The 16,490-nt window shown below is 39.7% G+C and overlaps 1 protein-coding gene across 8 annotated transcripts in view; it reads right to left on the bottom strand.

The window, feature by feature from the left end:
* The window catches only part of ZZZ3 (zinc finger ZZ-type containing 3), a 108,194-nt gene that overhangs the window by 19,673 nt on the left and 72,031 nt on the right, over positions 1–16,490 (bottom strand). For 2 of the 8 annotated variants that reach the window (XM_038411970.2, XM_038411974.1), the window contains exons 3-8: positions 7,921–8,059; positions 6,252–6,399; positions 6,050–6,168; positions 5,653–5,727; positions 5,305–5,406; positions 3,408–3,503 (exon numbers count right to left, since the gene is read on the bottom strand). In XM_038411970.2, the coding sequence (XP_038267898.1) occupies positions 3,408–3,503; positions 5,305–5,406; positions 5,653–5,727; positions 6,050–6,168; positions 6,252–6,399; positions 7,921–8,059 (679 nt within the window). The remainder of the gene's footprint in view (positions 1–3,407; positions 3,504–5,304; positions 5,407–5,652; positions 5,728–6,049; positions 6,169–6,251; positions 6,400–7,920; positions 8,060–16,490) is intronic. The other 6 variants (XM_043490468.1, XM_038411976.2, XM_043490469.1 and 3 more) reach the window with 5 other exon arrangements.

The following is a 16,490-nucleotide window of genomic DNA, read 5'->3' as shown; positions in this document are numbered from 1 at the left end:
TTCCCCCAGCCCTTAGTTTAAAAAAACCCACTACAATCTTTTTAATTTTACATGCCAGCAGCCTGGTTCAATTTTGGTATTGGTGGAGCACATCCTTACTGTATAGGTTCCTCTTTCCTAAAAGGTTTCCTAGTTGCTAATAAACCTAAAACCCTCTTCCCCACACCATTGCTCATCCACACATTGAGACCCTGCAGGTTTGCCTGTCTTTCTGGCCCAACGTATGGAACAGGAAGTACTTCAGAGAATCTTACTGTGAAGGTCCTGGACTTGAAGCTCTTACCTAGCTGCATAAATTTGCCTCCAGGACCTGTCTCCTATCCTTCATTATATCATTAGTACCTACATGTATCATGAACACCAGCTCCTACCCAGCACTGAACAAGTCTGTCTAATATCTGACGAATAAGTCTGTCTAGATCAGGGGCGTTCATAAAAATATTTTCAGTGGCCTCAGAATGCAGCCACCATCTCTTGCCAGTGGGCCACTCTGACAAGTTTTCCTAAAATAGTTAATTAACTTTAGGAAAAACAAATAAATATGCACATATACATGTCCACACCATTGTAATTTATGTAAGATTTTTTTTCCAGACTCAATAATAAAAATAACGTACAGTTGTCTCTATTCTTTACTGGGCCTAAACAGAATAGAAACACAAATAAGGTGCTTTGTACATTCTTGTCTTTTTTCTAATGTCTTTTGCCATTTTTTTTTTAAAAGATGTGCTAGTTACTAAGTCTGCTGTGAAAAGTGGTATTAACAAACATACAAGTATCACTTTTCACAGCAGACTTACTCAGCCCCAGCAAGCTTTGAGATAAATTAAGCCCTAGATGGGGAGGTGGATATGGAGGTAGTGGAGGGCAGGGGCACTGGAGGTGGGAGTGACCTTGGGGCCAAAGCTTGCCACCATACGGCCGGGGAACGGAGCCTGAAGCCCCATGACTAGAGCCTTCCACCCTCCATCCAAGGGCTAAAGCCTGACCCCACCAGCCCTGGGAAGGTGGGGAACTCACTGGCTGCCTGCTCCTCCAGCTCTTGTGTCTCCAGAGGTGGGCAGGGACCAACCACTGCTGGCTCTCCCCCCACCCCGCGCGCAATCACAACTCAGGAGGCTGTGGTTGCAAGAAAAGTCCCTGGTGGCCACATGCGGCCACATGGCTGCATTTGAGAAACACTGCTCTAAGTAGACAACTCTCTGTTAGCAGACAGAGTTCAATTCCCCCATCTGCAGTAAAACTTAGATTTCCCCCTCCAATGATTATATTTTTTTATTGGTTACAAGTGTTGAGAGCATAGAGAGCCCACACCTCTGCAGGATAGCATGCTGGAGTGAACCTGAGAACAATACACTGGACCAGTGTGAATCTAGTGTTCAGAGCTAGGATCTGAATACTACCGTGAAAACAGACATAAGTATATGTTTCATGTGTTTTAGAAAAGCAGAAAAGGTAGGGTTTCCATTATAAATATCACAATTTTATAAATTAATATAAAATTCAATATCAGTTACATTTTCAGCCCTGATATAATACTTGATATTTAAAGAGTAGCACAATGCTAAGGAACTTAGACAACCTCTGTAAACTCTGGGAAAAAAATTAAATATTTTTAAAACAATTACAAAAGTACACACGAAGAAATAAATATTATGGTTACACAGCAGATGCAATGGGTCACAATCTGCTCACATTCACTACCACTGTTTTGTGCTCACGTTCAGCAATACCATTGTTTTCTATTAAAATTTAAACTGAAGGGAAAAAATCCGCCTCTTTTGTCCTCAAGCATAGTAATTAGATACGAATGGACAAAATAATGCAGATTTTTAAGTTTTCAGAGTGGCAGCAATGTTAGATTCTTCTGAAAGGTTGTTTGCACAAATAATTCTGATGGCGAGCATTCTTAATTAAGGATCTGATGCTGCTAAGACATGTATGTGCTTATCTTTACACACTGAAGCCATGTGCAGAAATCTTTACAGGATTCGGGCCTATAATTGCAAATACATGTTTTAGCAGAGTTATCTGGTATGAATAGATTTTGTGGACATTACTGCACTCACCTTTGAGAATTTTGAAGACCCTGAAGTCTGGCTTAAATCTCATTAAGATGGCTTAATTGATATTCATGTTTTATCAGTTTATATTTTTTTTTCTGTTAATGTCAATGAAAGAGTGCCAATGACTTGCTCTGTGCTACAGCTTACACACCAAAAAATGATAAATACATATAATGAAGACAAAATGGTAAGCAGAAGAACAGGGAGATGGGTGTTCTATAACCTGTGTAAACTTGAGTAAGTCACTTCATATCCTATGACCATCACAACAGCATCTGAGCGCCACATAAAATTGCATCAATCCATATTAGAGAGACAAGGTGGGTGAGATAACTATCTTTTATTGGGCCAACTTCTGTTGGTAAGAGAGACAAGCTTTCAAGTTTACACAGATCTCATCTTCAGGTCTGGGAAATGGGACATCTCTCACCAACAGAAGTTGGTCCAAAAAAAGATATTACCTCACTCACCTTATCTCTCTAATATCCTGGGACTAACGTGGCTACAACAACACTGCATACATCAATCCATATAACTATTTAAAATATATATTTGAGTTTCTCTTCTCTTCCCAGTACCAGGAAGGATTCTCAGAAACTTCACTGAACTTATCCTTCTATTCTTATTCTTTTTTCTACCATTCCAAGAGCATTCAAGGGGGATGGGACTGGGAGGGCTAGGGGTGGAGATTTGTTCACAAAGAACTTACTAAGCAAAATTAAATATGATGTACAATAATAATGGATGATCTTACATCTTAGAGGAGTTCAGGCCTGAGAAAAGCATTCAGTTTCAGTGTTAACTCTATGGCTGTGGTAGTTTAAATATAGTCATTTTTGTGAAAACTCATCTTCTATGTTTTTTAATTTTTATGGATTTAAAGTTTTGTTCTTCTCTGAAAGGTGACTGTGAAAATGCCACTGCTGGGATTCTATATTTTTTTTTTTTGTGTTCAATGACTACTAGATCATTTTACATGTGCATGTGCTGGGGGTGGAGGGATGGAGGGAAGAGAGTAAACAAACCTGCCAGCCCTGCAAACTCAAATGTGTGCTTCTGATTGGCCCTTCATCACAATAAAGACACTGCAACAGGAACTAACTTACTTAAAACAACTGTTGATGTGCAACCCAGAATAGAATCCAGCTTGCTCTCTGGTGCTAACAGCAGTAAAAAATACCTCTGTCAGTGAAATAATAGAAACATAACTTGGGATGAGCAGTCTATTTAATAAAAAGGTTCCATTCCGCACTTTAAAGTAGGATCCTTAGTATTTTCAAAACTAATTTGCATGTAAATGCACATGCAAATATGAAGTCTTCTGCTATAATGTAGTCTTACCTTTTTGGAGTATAAATATAAGTTTGGAGTTCTGCCTGGTACCGGAATGCCAGCTTTAGTCAGTTTTATGAAATACTTTTGCACCCTGCTGGCAACCTAGAAGAAAAAAGATAAGTTAATTAAGTTTTAGATGAATAAATAAATACGCTATGACTTTTAAATAAGGAATTAAAATACCCATTAAAAATCTAATGTTTGACTGAAGTGCTTAAAGAAAAACACAAACTTCAGAGAAAGATGACATTCTAAACTTTATGTAATATTTATAAAAGGCAAATGTCTAGGTTATTCTTCTGCAAAAAGTTAAAAAAAAAATTGAGAGTTGAGCATAGCAGTTAAGTTTCTGATTCTGAAATTGCATCAAAGATATTGTGTGAGATCAGGACCACTGTCTGAGAACAGACATATTTGCCCACTCTACAGTGTTGAAGAAGAACCTGTCCCTCATACGGTCTCTTTCTGCTGGATAGATAACAGTAGATATTATGCATTCACAGTAACTTATGATAGGAGTTAAAAGTAAATGAGTCTGTCAGCAACTGGTCACAGGGCCATAGCCGGATTAAGGCAGGGGCTTTAGGGAATGCAGCCGGGGGCTCCGACTCATGGGGGGCCCTGCAAAATAAATCACAGGCAGCAATCTCTGGGCCGCTAAAAGGGGCGCTCAGGCTGCCTGCCTGCCTGGCCAGGTCCCATGCTGCTCCCGGCAGTGGCTGGCCCTGGAGGGGGTGTGTGTGTGGGGGGGGGGTAGTGTGGCTCCGCGCACTGCCCCCGCCCCCAGCCCCGTCCCTGCAGTTCCCCTGGCCAATGGGAGCTGTGGGTGTGGTGCTTGCAGGTGCAGGCAGTGCACGGAGACACAGTGTCCCCCTCCTGCCAAGGGCACGCAGAGACATGCCAGCAGCTGGCCACTTCCGGGGGGGGGGCGCTGGGCTATGGCAGGCTGCTATGCCACTGGCTGGGAGCTGCCTATGGTAAGTGCCTCCCAGCTGGCGCCTGCACCTCGCACCCCCTCCTGCACCCCAATCCCCTGCCCCAGCCCGACACCCTCTCGTGCACCAAACTCCCTCCCAGACCCAGCACCCTCTCCTGCACCCCAATCCTCTGCCCCAGATCAGAACCCCCTCCTGTACCAAACTCCCTCCCAGACCCCGCACCCCAATCCCCTGCCCCAGCCCCCTCCTGCACCAAACTTCCTCCCATGAAAAAGACTTGTATACAGGGGCCCCACAAAATGTATTAGTCCCGGGCCCACAGGAGCGTTAATCTGGCCTTGCACTGCACAAAGTCTAATGGACAACAATTAGACCTGACAGCTTAATCATGGTTTGTAGGCATTTATTAAAAATTAATACAATTTCACATTTAAGAGTCCTAACAAAGAGCCCTATGGTCAGATCCCCAGTAGAGATGTTAGTAGTGCTGCAGCCCTTGCTTTGGATGACTGATTAAATTTTTCATCAAAATATGAAGATTAACAGGTTGGATTTGAGGATTTGACAACTTGCCTGATTTTTTTTAATCTAGTGTGAGTTTTTTAAAATCTCCAAATGGAATGTGGGCAGCTCCATTTTGTATGTATTTCAACATCCTCAGGATGCAGTAATTGATGCCATTAGTCCCCATGGCATAGCCACGAACGAAAGCAAAGAATTTGTTGGTGAGGTTCCTTCCCCCAGAAGCAATCAATTCTTTTCCAACCAAAATACATTTAATAGTTTTAAAAAATTCTTGTCTCTATGAATCGACCTGACTTTTGCAAGGCAAATAATACATAAGAATTCCATTACTGAAGAAACTATGCAAAAGACCACCTAACACCTATACCCTCTAGTATTTCCTGGAATGTCTACAAAGCAACAAGAGAGATGGTTACTTATGCAAGAGAATTCACCATTACCTGTTTTGCAGTTCGATTTCCCAGTTCATCAGCTATCTTCTGCCACCGTCGGGATTCTACTTCCTCTGGTGGGTACTTCAGGAGTAACTGTTCAAGTTTTTTCTAAACCAAGCACAAGACAAGATCATAAACATTAATACACCTGATCTAGAAAGGGCATAGCTTGTCACTAAAAAAAAAAAAAAAAAAAAATCAAACTGGTGCAAAAAATGAATAAATATATACATTTTATCTTTGACACCAAAGTGTTATGCGCTTTAAATGTTGCTACACAATTTGAGTTTATTTTGGTGAACATCACTGTTCAGTTACAAAATGGTCTATGAGCTAGCTAGGGTTTCCCATTACCTGTTCTTCTACAGTCCACAGCTGGTTAAAAGTTTCGGGTTTGGTCTCATCGCAAAGTCGCCCTCTTATCATCTGCTTAAATACAGTATATAACATGGAATAGGACTTTAGAAAAAAAGTTAGGGTAACTTGACTTTAACCCTTTTTCCACCCAAAGTAAAAGAAAAACATACATGAAAACTTTATTTTGGTAGAGGACAGAAAAATGTTATCTGACTTGGTCACATGAAAAGATGATATCACCAAGTGTTTTGATGACAGAATTTTTGAACATTTGGAAACTGAGGCATTAAATTTATTATAACAAATTTTAACACTACCCGCATAATCTAGTAATCTATTTTAAAAAGTTACTATTTTGTAAAATTTTGCCTACTTTCTTTTTTATAACATTTACCTGTGGGCGGCTATTTGTAGAACCTTCTGGGCCATCACTTAAAGGCAACACAGAGTATGAAATGGACTCTCCATCCTTCTTGGGATCCAAAGGGCTTTTTGGTCTTGCAGGCAAACCTACTACAAGCAACATAAAGAAATAATTATTAAACCAACATAGCAGATTATTTTTTCCTGTAATATACACTTAGTTTTCCACTTACCTTTATCAAAAATCAGCTTCGCTCTCCTACTGTTACGTTTCCGGTTTTTGAATTCTCTCTCAAAGTTTCCAAGGCTGGTTGTGTATTGGTCCCAGGCAATCTCAGGCAGCTGGACAACTCTTTGAGGACATGGAAGCCCTATATCAACCTGAAAGAATCAAAATGAGAAGCAATACTTAATGCAGTCACTTAGCATACAAATGAAAGGATATGGAACCACAGAAATCCTGGATCTGTTTTTAGCTAACAGCAGGACTCAAAGTTTGTATATTTAAGTGCCATGCAGCACATATTCTTTATATAGGGAAAGCATTTTCAAAGAGTGATACACAGCAGGGCATATAAAATATGCAGCGGCATGGTCAATGATGGTTTATTAGACATGGACTTTGAAAATTACATTGAATATTTGCAGCCGAGTATTTCTGATTTTCATATCCTGTTACTGTCTATTTTCACTGATTTGTTAAATATTAAAACAAATACTGTATACCCAGATCTGTACTCCTGCAAGCAAACACAGCAGACTAATGAGAACTAAAAGGAACCCAGTTATCAGAACTGATTAATCACATCCACATGTAAACATAAATGTCTACTATAATAGAAATGACTGCACATTGTACTGTGTTTTTGTTGCCTTCTGCCCACAATACAATTGCTGGCAATGTTACACACACACACACACACACACACACACACCCACACCCCATTTGGCATAATTTCTTTGGCCAAGATGGGAAAATACATGAAATGCTCTGCAACAGGCATTAATGTTTTCCAAAGACTGGCTGATATGGTTGCCAGAACACAGTGCTTGGATGCCAGATGAATCACAACTATAACTTGTTGAATTGATTTCTAAGCACTCACAAAAATCAATGGAAAGACAACCATTGACTTCAGTGGCCTCTGGATCAGGCCCCAAGTTTATATTAGCCTATGGAAAGAGAATCTCTCAGAACCAGCATCTCACCTTCATTAAAGCACAATGTGCTGCTATCAGAACATAAGGTCAGTCAATGCTTCCATTTAAAAAAAAAAAACTATTAAGACGTTAAAATTTAATGCGTTTTCCCTGTTACTGTTATAACTTCCCTTTAAACTTTTGAAAATGATATCTGTTTCTTTACTGAAATTTGTTCTCCTCCTCCACACATGTACATTAGCTTGATATAATCACTGGCATTCTCCTGGTTTGAGGTATGCTTTTATAGCTCATTTTGCTTTCAATTTACTAACTACATTTCCTGCTCACAATCTCCATTTAAAAAGTACCCTAACCTGAAATAGAACTCAAAGCATTGAAGTCTATTTGGTGACAAAGGCCAATGATTTCTTGATATCATTTCCTACCACAAAATGCTTTCTTTCTGATCACAGAAGCTTGAAAAGCCCGTATGCATTGAAAGCTTGAAGACAAGATGAGTTTTATATTCCTATAAAGATGTGTCCTTAACAAATTTTTCAAAATTACTTGTATTTTATAGGTTTAACCAATATTTAACCAATCATCAAACCTGAACATATGGCAGTTTTCTCTCACTACAGAATTTAAACCTTTTAATATTTACACAAGTATATATAAAATACACTAGTTTTTAATAGGTGATGAGTTAATTGTTATGAAAAAAGTTCTCATAAAACTTAAGAAATGCCTATTGTATACCTTCTTTTGGAGTCTTTCCACAAATCCAATGGGATTTTTCAGTGCTTCTCTCTGGTGTCTGCCTAAACTTTCAAGGTCTTGAACTGCTTGAGTACGTTGAGCCTCGAGTACAGCAATCGTCTGTAACAGTCTCTGATAACTACAGAGACAAAGGGAAACATCTCACTAAAGTTTTCTAGCAAAAACAACAACAAAAAATCTAAATGCCAGCCATGATTACCTACTAATAAGAAGTCAGGTAGTGTTGCACACTTATCTGTAACAGTTTAGCAAAGCATTTTACTGAAACAAAAATGGTCTTGACTGATATTTAAGTAGTTAAATAAAAAGCACAACAATAAAACAGAAAATTCAGGCATTCCTTTAATATGAAATCCTTATTCTAGCAGTTCGCCCATAAAAATGACAACAAATCATGATGACATAAGGCAAGCTCCCAAGCTTCCCAATAGCTACATGTGACAACCAGAATTACTCACAAGAGTAAAAACAGAAAGACAGAAGACATGACTTTTTATTTCCTACTTCAAAATAAACTTCCCCACACCTCACCTCACCCCATGACAAATGGTTCCATTATTAAGTGTTAAATTGTTACTCTACCACAAGCGGAAAAGAATGATTGAGATACTCATCTACAGAAACAGAGAATTTCATAGAAGCTTCAGATGAAAACTACAGTGCAATTATTCACAAAGAACAACCAAGAGAGAAATAAACAGACTCAAAATGAACATATACAAGAAAACACCTCGTATAAAAATAAACAAGTCCAAACCAAAAATTAGTCCCCTCCACAACATCTGCCAAGCTGTACTCAACATCATCCTGCTTTTCCAGAATGTAAAATTACTTAGGAGAGTATCTATTAATATATTCCCCCACAAGCTGCCTTCCATAAGTCAACCTGGTGATGAAATTATGTGTTATTGCAATATGAACCTTTAAAAAATTCAGAGAACTACTTTTTAGTAGCTTTTTATTAATGTTGTTATAGTTGTCATTGTTTGGAATATCCTAATAGGAGCTGGCTAATAAAATTTCTCTCTACTGCCTGCGTCCTTTACAAATTCACCAGGTTAGTTCCAGTATTTCTAGAAAAGATAAAATTAACATGCATCTCACTTACTGTTTCTGAAACGGAATACAAATATTGTAAACAATGCTTTAAGAATGTGTTAAATAAATGACAAAACACACCCAGTGGGGGGGGAAGGGGACTCACAACATTGTTTTCTGTTGTTCCTGTAAAAACCTTGCCTATTTTATTTCATTTAGGTTTCTGAGTTGTGTAATGGTGGATGTACCTTCATATATATGACTCCAGTCCTGCAAACAAGTAAGTTTGAGTAACTTTTGCATATAAATATTTCTGATATGTATACATGTAGGTCATGTCTACACTACAGCTATTACCGCTGCACAGCTATGACATGGTGCAACCCTGAGCAATGGAGCTATGCAGATCTAATTTTTGAGTGTAGACTATGCTGTAATACTATAATTTTATATAGTTTAAGCTAGGGGTTCCTAAACTTTTTGCAGGCACAACCTCATTTTAATGAAGTAAAGGTCCTGCCAGGACCCCAGACAGCATGGAGGACACTACTTTATAAAGCAAAATGTCATCCTCCATGCATTACGACCTCGCATGCACCACATATGTGAGGTCACGCTGTGCAGAGCAAAATGGCATCTGTGTGCACTAGGGATTGCCACGCCCCCATCTGCTGATAGCACAACCCCATTTGGGAATTCCTGGTTTAGGCCCAACAATGTAACCTGACTTGCATTAAACCCAGAGAAAACCTTAAGAACAAAAATTATCTTCTATTTCAAAAAAATTCCTTTTTTCTGTTGATCTTTTACTTAAAAACAAGTTTAACACAATGAAGTGTCAAGTACAAGTGTGAATGATCAGATCCAACTCCAACTCAAGTGAATGTGAAGGTATTTCTTCACTAGCAACGTTAAAGCACTGCTGCTGTGTAGTCGCAGGGAGTAGCTACCAGTGCAGGGAGAGCGCAGCACCCAGCAATGGTGCACTGTCTACACTGCCACTTTACAGTGCTGAAAGTTGCAGCACTCAGGGCTGCGTTTTTTCACACCCCTGAGCGAGAAAGTAGTAGCGCTGTAAAGTGGCAGTGTAGACAAGGCCTTGGTCTCTCCATTGACTAGAATGGGAATTTGATCAAACCTTAAAGGCATAGATCAAAGCAGGGCCTTCATGTGCCAGGTACAAAACAGGCACCTCATGCCATCACATCCTTGTGCTTTGCTCATTTGAAAGTTGTGAATTTTCCAATGTTAAATGGGCCTCATACCAGAAGATAATTGTCCCCCCCCCCCCCTTTTTTTTTTTTTTTTTTAAAAAGAGAACAAAAAAAATGCAGTAACTGAAAACAAGGAAAGACGACAAGAAACATAGGTTCAGGTCTGCAGCCTCTGCGAGAAAAACACAGGGCTTACTGAAAATAAGGCACATGTCTTCTTCTATTGCGGGGCGGGGCGGGGGGGACGGAGCAGGCAAAATGTTGACATTTGTCTGTATACACCTGAAAACCAAAAAAACCAAAATACTAATTAAACAAGCAGTTAATAGGGTGCAACTGTTGGAACAGCACTCCAGTTTCCTCTAAACCAACAAGAAAATGTTTAAAACTTACATTTTTGTTATTTTGCTATTTTATTGGGGGTAGGGGGGAAGATAAGATGACTCATAAAAGTTCTTCCTACCTTTTCTGAACATAGTGACTACATTTCATCAAATGTATACAATTTAACATATTAAGTCTTGAGAATTTGCCCAAGACACTGAGGTGATTCAAGTGGTTAAGGGCCTAATCAGGTGACCATGGAAGTCAATGGTAAAACTCCCACTGATTCCATGGGCATTCCTGATCAGGTCCTAATACTCTAGCCTTTCACTTAGCTTTCTAAATTCACTTCACAATCACCACACAACTCTGCACAACCAGCAGTGTCTGTCTGAGACAAGCCTTAGATCTGAGTAAAAGATGTGTCACTGGTCAGGATTAAGTTACATTAGCAGAACTGAGTAAATCAGGGGGTAGCCATGTTAGTCTGTATCCACAAAAACAACAAGGAGTCCGGTGGATTTCTTGTTGTTTTTGTGTAAAAAATAGCACCATTATTTGTGGCTCGAACCAGTACTAGTAATCCTTCACTTTCATAACTACACACAACAAAAGTTTGCAGAACCACGGTTAAAAAAATAGTTAATTATATAAATATAGTCAATTACATAAGATTTTAAGTAAACTTCTGCCTTCTTATTTCTTAATAAAAACCTGGGGTATCTTAAACTGTTTTCCCCAGACTGTGTTTAAACAACTACTTTTCAAAAAGAATCCAAGACAAAACAATCACCGACTTCAATCGCACTGTTTAATGTTTTAGGAAAAACAGTTATTTAAATAATTTTAAATAATGCATCATTTTTCACAAGGACTAATGTTTTCTAATATCAGTCTACAAGACAGGGCATGCACATATAAAATAGAAGGGTCATCAGCTTATTATGGCCTTAATATACACAGTTGTGGGTGGGCATAGAGGAAATTATGTTCCTGAAGAAACAAGAAAATTCAGATCTGTGTAACTATTTCTCCCCATCTTGTGGTCTGATCAGCTGAGTAAGACACTCTAGGAATTGCAAGTTCATTGGTTAACAAATTATCTCCCTTTGCTCTTGATAAAAATCAGAAACGTAAGAAGTATTCAGAAGTATTACATGTGATGTGTATCTGCAGTTATTGTACTTTTTCAGCACAAATACTCTAACAACATAGTAAAATATTTCTCAAAATATTAACATCCTTGCCAAGTGAACCTAATCTAAATCAACTGTATTATTTTCCTATAATTAAAAAGTGATTAAGTAAGCACTTTACTCTTGGCCCAGTACAGATTAAATGACTAAATCTAGAATGAGCATTATTAGGTTAATAACAGATCTTAAAATTAAGTATAAAATAACATTGTCAATTTTAGGCCTGAAATTAATTAAATTGTACTTTTAAAATAACATTCTAGTAAAAATGTCATCCTTGTTCTGACAGTGCTTTATTTCATATAATTAATGCTCTCTCTATCCCCTATGCTAAATACATAAAATGAAAATTAAGAAGTAGAAATTGTCTTTTTTCCTAGAAATGAACTAAACTGGGATTAGCTCCTCCCCTCCCCCAAGCTTTTTGGGGAAATGCAGAATGTGTGATTTTTGCTTACTTATTCAGTACAGTATATACCATATTGAGACACATTTATGTACCATTACGTGGAACTCTTCAGAGAGTGCAAGTGCAAAGCAGGAAACAGTTCTCAAGGGCTGACCGACCTGCTGGGCTTTCATTGCTCTTTCCTTGTCTCCCCTTATCTTGTTTCTATTACTTCTGTCTATCTCCAAATTCCAAGCCACCCTCCCGACCCCTGCCACCTCTTTCCCTTCTAAAGTTCCTTGTGGATACTATTCAGTCTTCATAGAAGAGAATGTATTTCAAGTTCCTTGACTACAAGACAAAGAAGAGAGAGAGAGTTAAGAGTGTTGCTTTCCTGATGGATCTACTGCCTAAAATCCTTCTTCAACAGCAAAGCACCTAGGTGTAACACATTACATTGTAAACATGAAAATATCAAACTCTTGGCTGCTTTGGTCTCCATTCACAACAGATAACCTACTGGGGTGTGACATCATGTGAGACAAGTGTCCTGAAAGCAATCTAATCTCTCTTGAGCAAAAATGATATTGCTGCTACAGATTCACATCAATATCTTGCCACAAACCATAAAGTTACTTCCACATGTCAGACCTACAGACTTGACTGTGCAATAGTATATCATAAAGGGGAACTTCTGGGGTGCTTTGAGGAAACAGGAAGGTTAGAATCAGTTCATGCAACATACACTGAGTGACCCTAAATAAATTCAGTCTGGAAAGAGTGCAAAGCAGCCATCTTTAATATTTCCATATTTTCTATTCCACGGAATACTACTAATGACCGTGGCTTTTTCTTTTTTCCTCCTTACTGCCTGGTGTTTGTACCAGTGGTTCAGGAGTGCCACTGTCAATGCTCATGGACTTCAGAAGATACCATAGATTTTCATCCTTTTAGGTAAAATCCCTTTAACTGGTACCTTAAGCAAACAGTGTACAACACTTCCTTATAATATGGAAGCACGCACTTTGTGTTCTGGTTTCAGAGTAGCAGCCATGTTAGTCTGTATTCGCAAAAAGAAAAGGAGCACTTGTGGCACCTTAGAGACTAACAAATTTATTTGAGCATAAGCTTTCGTGAAATGCATCCGATGAAGTGAGCTGTAGCTCACGAAAGCTTATGCTCTAATAAATTTGTTAGTCTCTAAGGTGCCACAAGTACTCCTTTTCACTTTGTGTTCTGTTACACTTAAGCAATTCAGTCAGATTTCCTCCACTACCAGGTTCTCAAATAGCCATCATACTTTCTTCCTTTTTACTTTCAACACTGCTTCTTAATTATACAATCAATTACTCATCTGGCCACCAATCTATTAGGTTTTTAACCATTCCAATTTTCAAAGATGCATACAGACTTTTAGCTGTATGGCTCCCATTTATTTTACTATGAAAACTAACTACCCTTTTGAAAGGGAGAGATTTATTCAAGGAAATTACAGGCTGAATATAAACATTTCACATCCTCTAAATTTTCTTCTTCTCCTCTATCTATAAGTAGTGACATAACATTTTGTTTATATTTCAAAAAATGCAGTAAGTCACAAGTTTCATTTTTAAAGCAGGGATCTTAAAATGTGCATGCACTATATTTAGGATTAGATGCTTTTCTGCAGGGGCACAGGCAAAGTGTGTACATAGTTTAAATGGCTATTTTCAAAATAATTTGGTTTATAGACTTTTACTATACATTTTCTAGGTTCTCTGTGAATATAACAATATGAATTATAATTCAAGTCAGTCTCTGTACCTGTGCTAATTCACCAGAAGACAAAAGCCTTGTCTTCCCCGGGAAAAGAAGGTATGTTTTTAACTCAAGTTAACTAATTTGAGGCAAAATCTCAGAGAAGACAAGGCATAAGATTTTGCTAAATTAAATGAGAACTATGTAGTTGGAGCCTAGAGCCTTTACAAACCACTTCAAAACTTCCAATTAAATTCCTACTTTGATGACCCATCAGAACAACACTTCAAACTTCTTAAAGTGAGCTCCAAACAATTGAAGTCTTAAATAATTTCCTTTGATTAGGACTTTTGTAAGGGATCATTTTTCCTGGTGATTCCTCAAACAACAAAACCATCTCACACAACTAAACAAGTGTACTTTTATTTAACTCACACTAAGAGTATGTCTACACTACAAAATTAGGTCGATTTTATAGAATTCGATTTTTAGAATTCGATTTTATACAGTAGATTGCATATCTCCATACTAAGTGCATTAAGTCAGTGGCTAGCATTAACTTACAGAGCGGTGCACTGTGAGTAGCTATCCCACAGTCTCCGCTGCCCATTGGAATTCTGGGTTAAGCTCCCAATGCCTGATGGGGTAAAAATATTGTCGCGGGTGGTTTTGGGTACGTTATCAGTCACCCCTCCCTCTGTGAAAGCAATGGCAGACAATCGTTTCATGGCTTTTTTCCTAGGTTACCCGTGCAGATGCCATACCACGGCAGATGCCATACCACGGCAAGCATGGAGCCCGCTCAGCTCACCCTCACCGCTGCTGTTGTGGGCAAGTCTACTGTGGGGGCTGCTGTGATCCAAGTAGCCAATGCAATCATTGACATTCTGTTATCAAGGGCAGTGACTCTGGGTAATGTGCAGGCTTTTTTAGATTTTAGATTTTATGTGCATCATATTTCTGTCTTTTGCCGCTGATGAAGAAGTCTTTCAGCCGTACATTCCAGTCCGGTCGGTGCTGTAACACCCCATAGCACTTCTGTAGTTGACACATGTAACAGCTCCAGGGCTCTTACTCTTTTGCCTCGGCTGAGGTACTTTGCCCTACCGGGACCTCCAAGCATTCGATTACAGAAGCTCCTGCAGCGGCTGGCATTGCTAAACAGCAGCAACTCCTGGATGCCTTCGCAGCAGACGGTGCAGAAGGACTGCTAGCCGTCCTCATCCATGGTGTACCATCCACCACTCATCCACCACTTCTGCTGCAACTCTGCTCTCCTGCTACTCTGCAACAGACCGTGGAGTAGGACTGGTAGCTGTCCTCGTCAGACATGTAGCTTGGCCAGGGGTTCTGGGAACGTTTTCCCTGCCCGGCTCCTACCAACCTCCAGGGCATGGTGTACGACTCCACGGCTTCCGCTGCAACTCTGCTCTCCTGCGAGCTGGAGGCTTCCCAGCCGGCAGCACCACGTGGTCGCATCTACCCCAGCCTACCCCTTGCTCCCAGGGCTCATGAAGCCTGGACAGGAGTAAGGAGCAGTTCAACTATAGGCTGAGCAAGTGCAGAATGTGCCTTTGGACGTTTAAAAGCGCGCTGGCGCTGTTGGTCAGACCTCAGTGCAACCAACGTTCCCATTGTTATTGCTGCTTGCTGTGTGCTCCATAATATCTGTAAGAGTAAGGGGGAGACACTTCTGGCAGGGTGAGAGGTTGAGGCAAATCTCCTGGCGTCTGATTTTAAGCAGCCGATACCAGGGCGATTAGAAGAGCATAGCAAGGCGTGCTGCGCATCAGAGAGGCTTTGAAAATCAGTTTAATGACTGGCCAGGCTACGGTGTGACAGCTATGTGTGTTTTTCCTTGATGCAAACCCACCCTCTTTGTTGATTTTAATTCCCTGTAAGACAACCACCCTCCCCCCTTCGAAATAAAGTAACTATTGTTTTGAAACCATGCATTCTTTCTTTATTAATTTAAAAAAAAAAAAAGAGATAACTGACAAGGTAGCCCGGGTGGGGCGCGGGAGGAGCCACACTAAAAATGAAACTGTTTGAATGACAGCCTTCTGTTGTTTGGGCCATCCTCTGGAGTGGAGAGGCAGGGTGCCCGAAGTCTCCCCACCCCGCATTCTTGGGTGTCTGGGTGAGGAGGCTATAGAACATGGGGAGGAGGTTCTACAGCGGATGCAGTGGGGGTCTGTGCTCTTGTTGGCTTTCCTGCAGCTCCAACAGATGCTTCATCATGTCCGCACTACCGCAAATTCGACCCAGCAAGGTCGATTTTAGCGCTACTCCCCTCGTCGGGGAGGAGTACAGAAGTCAATTTTAAGAGCCCTTTAGGTCGACGGAACGGGGTTGGTTGTATGGATGCAGTCATTTTTAAATCTACCTAATGCGGCTAAATTCGACCTAACCTCATAGTGTAGACCAGGACTCAGACACAATTAGATACTACACTGACTTAACTCAAGTTACAGACTTAATCTCTAAAATCATACAATTATTAGCACTTCTGAAAAAAATTAATGCACAATGCTCTCCACAGGAACTTTCAATCTGTGAAATTAAGATTTGTTTAAATCTACAAATGCAGTATTAGAACACTAATGACAGACAAAATAGACAGTAGTTTGTAGAAAGCCTTCCAAATAAGAG

The sequence above is a fragment of the Dermochelys coriacea genome, chromosome 8 (genome assembly GCF_009764565.3).
Source record: "Dermochelys coriacea isolate rDerCor1 chromosome 8, rDerCor1.pri.v4, whole genome shotgun sequence".
In the NCBI taxonomy this organism is placed as follows: domain Eukaryota; kingdom Metazoa; phylum Chordata; order Testudines; family Dermochelyidae; genus Dermochelys; species Dermochelys coriacea.
This window is presented reverse-complemented; position numbering and strand designations above follow the sequence as displayed.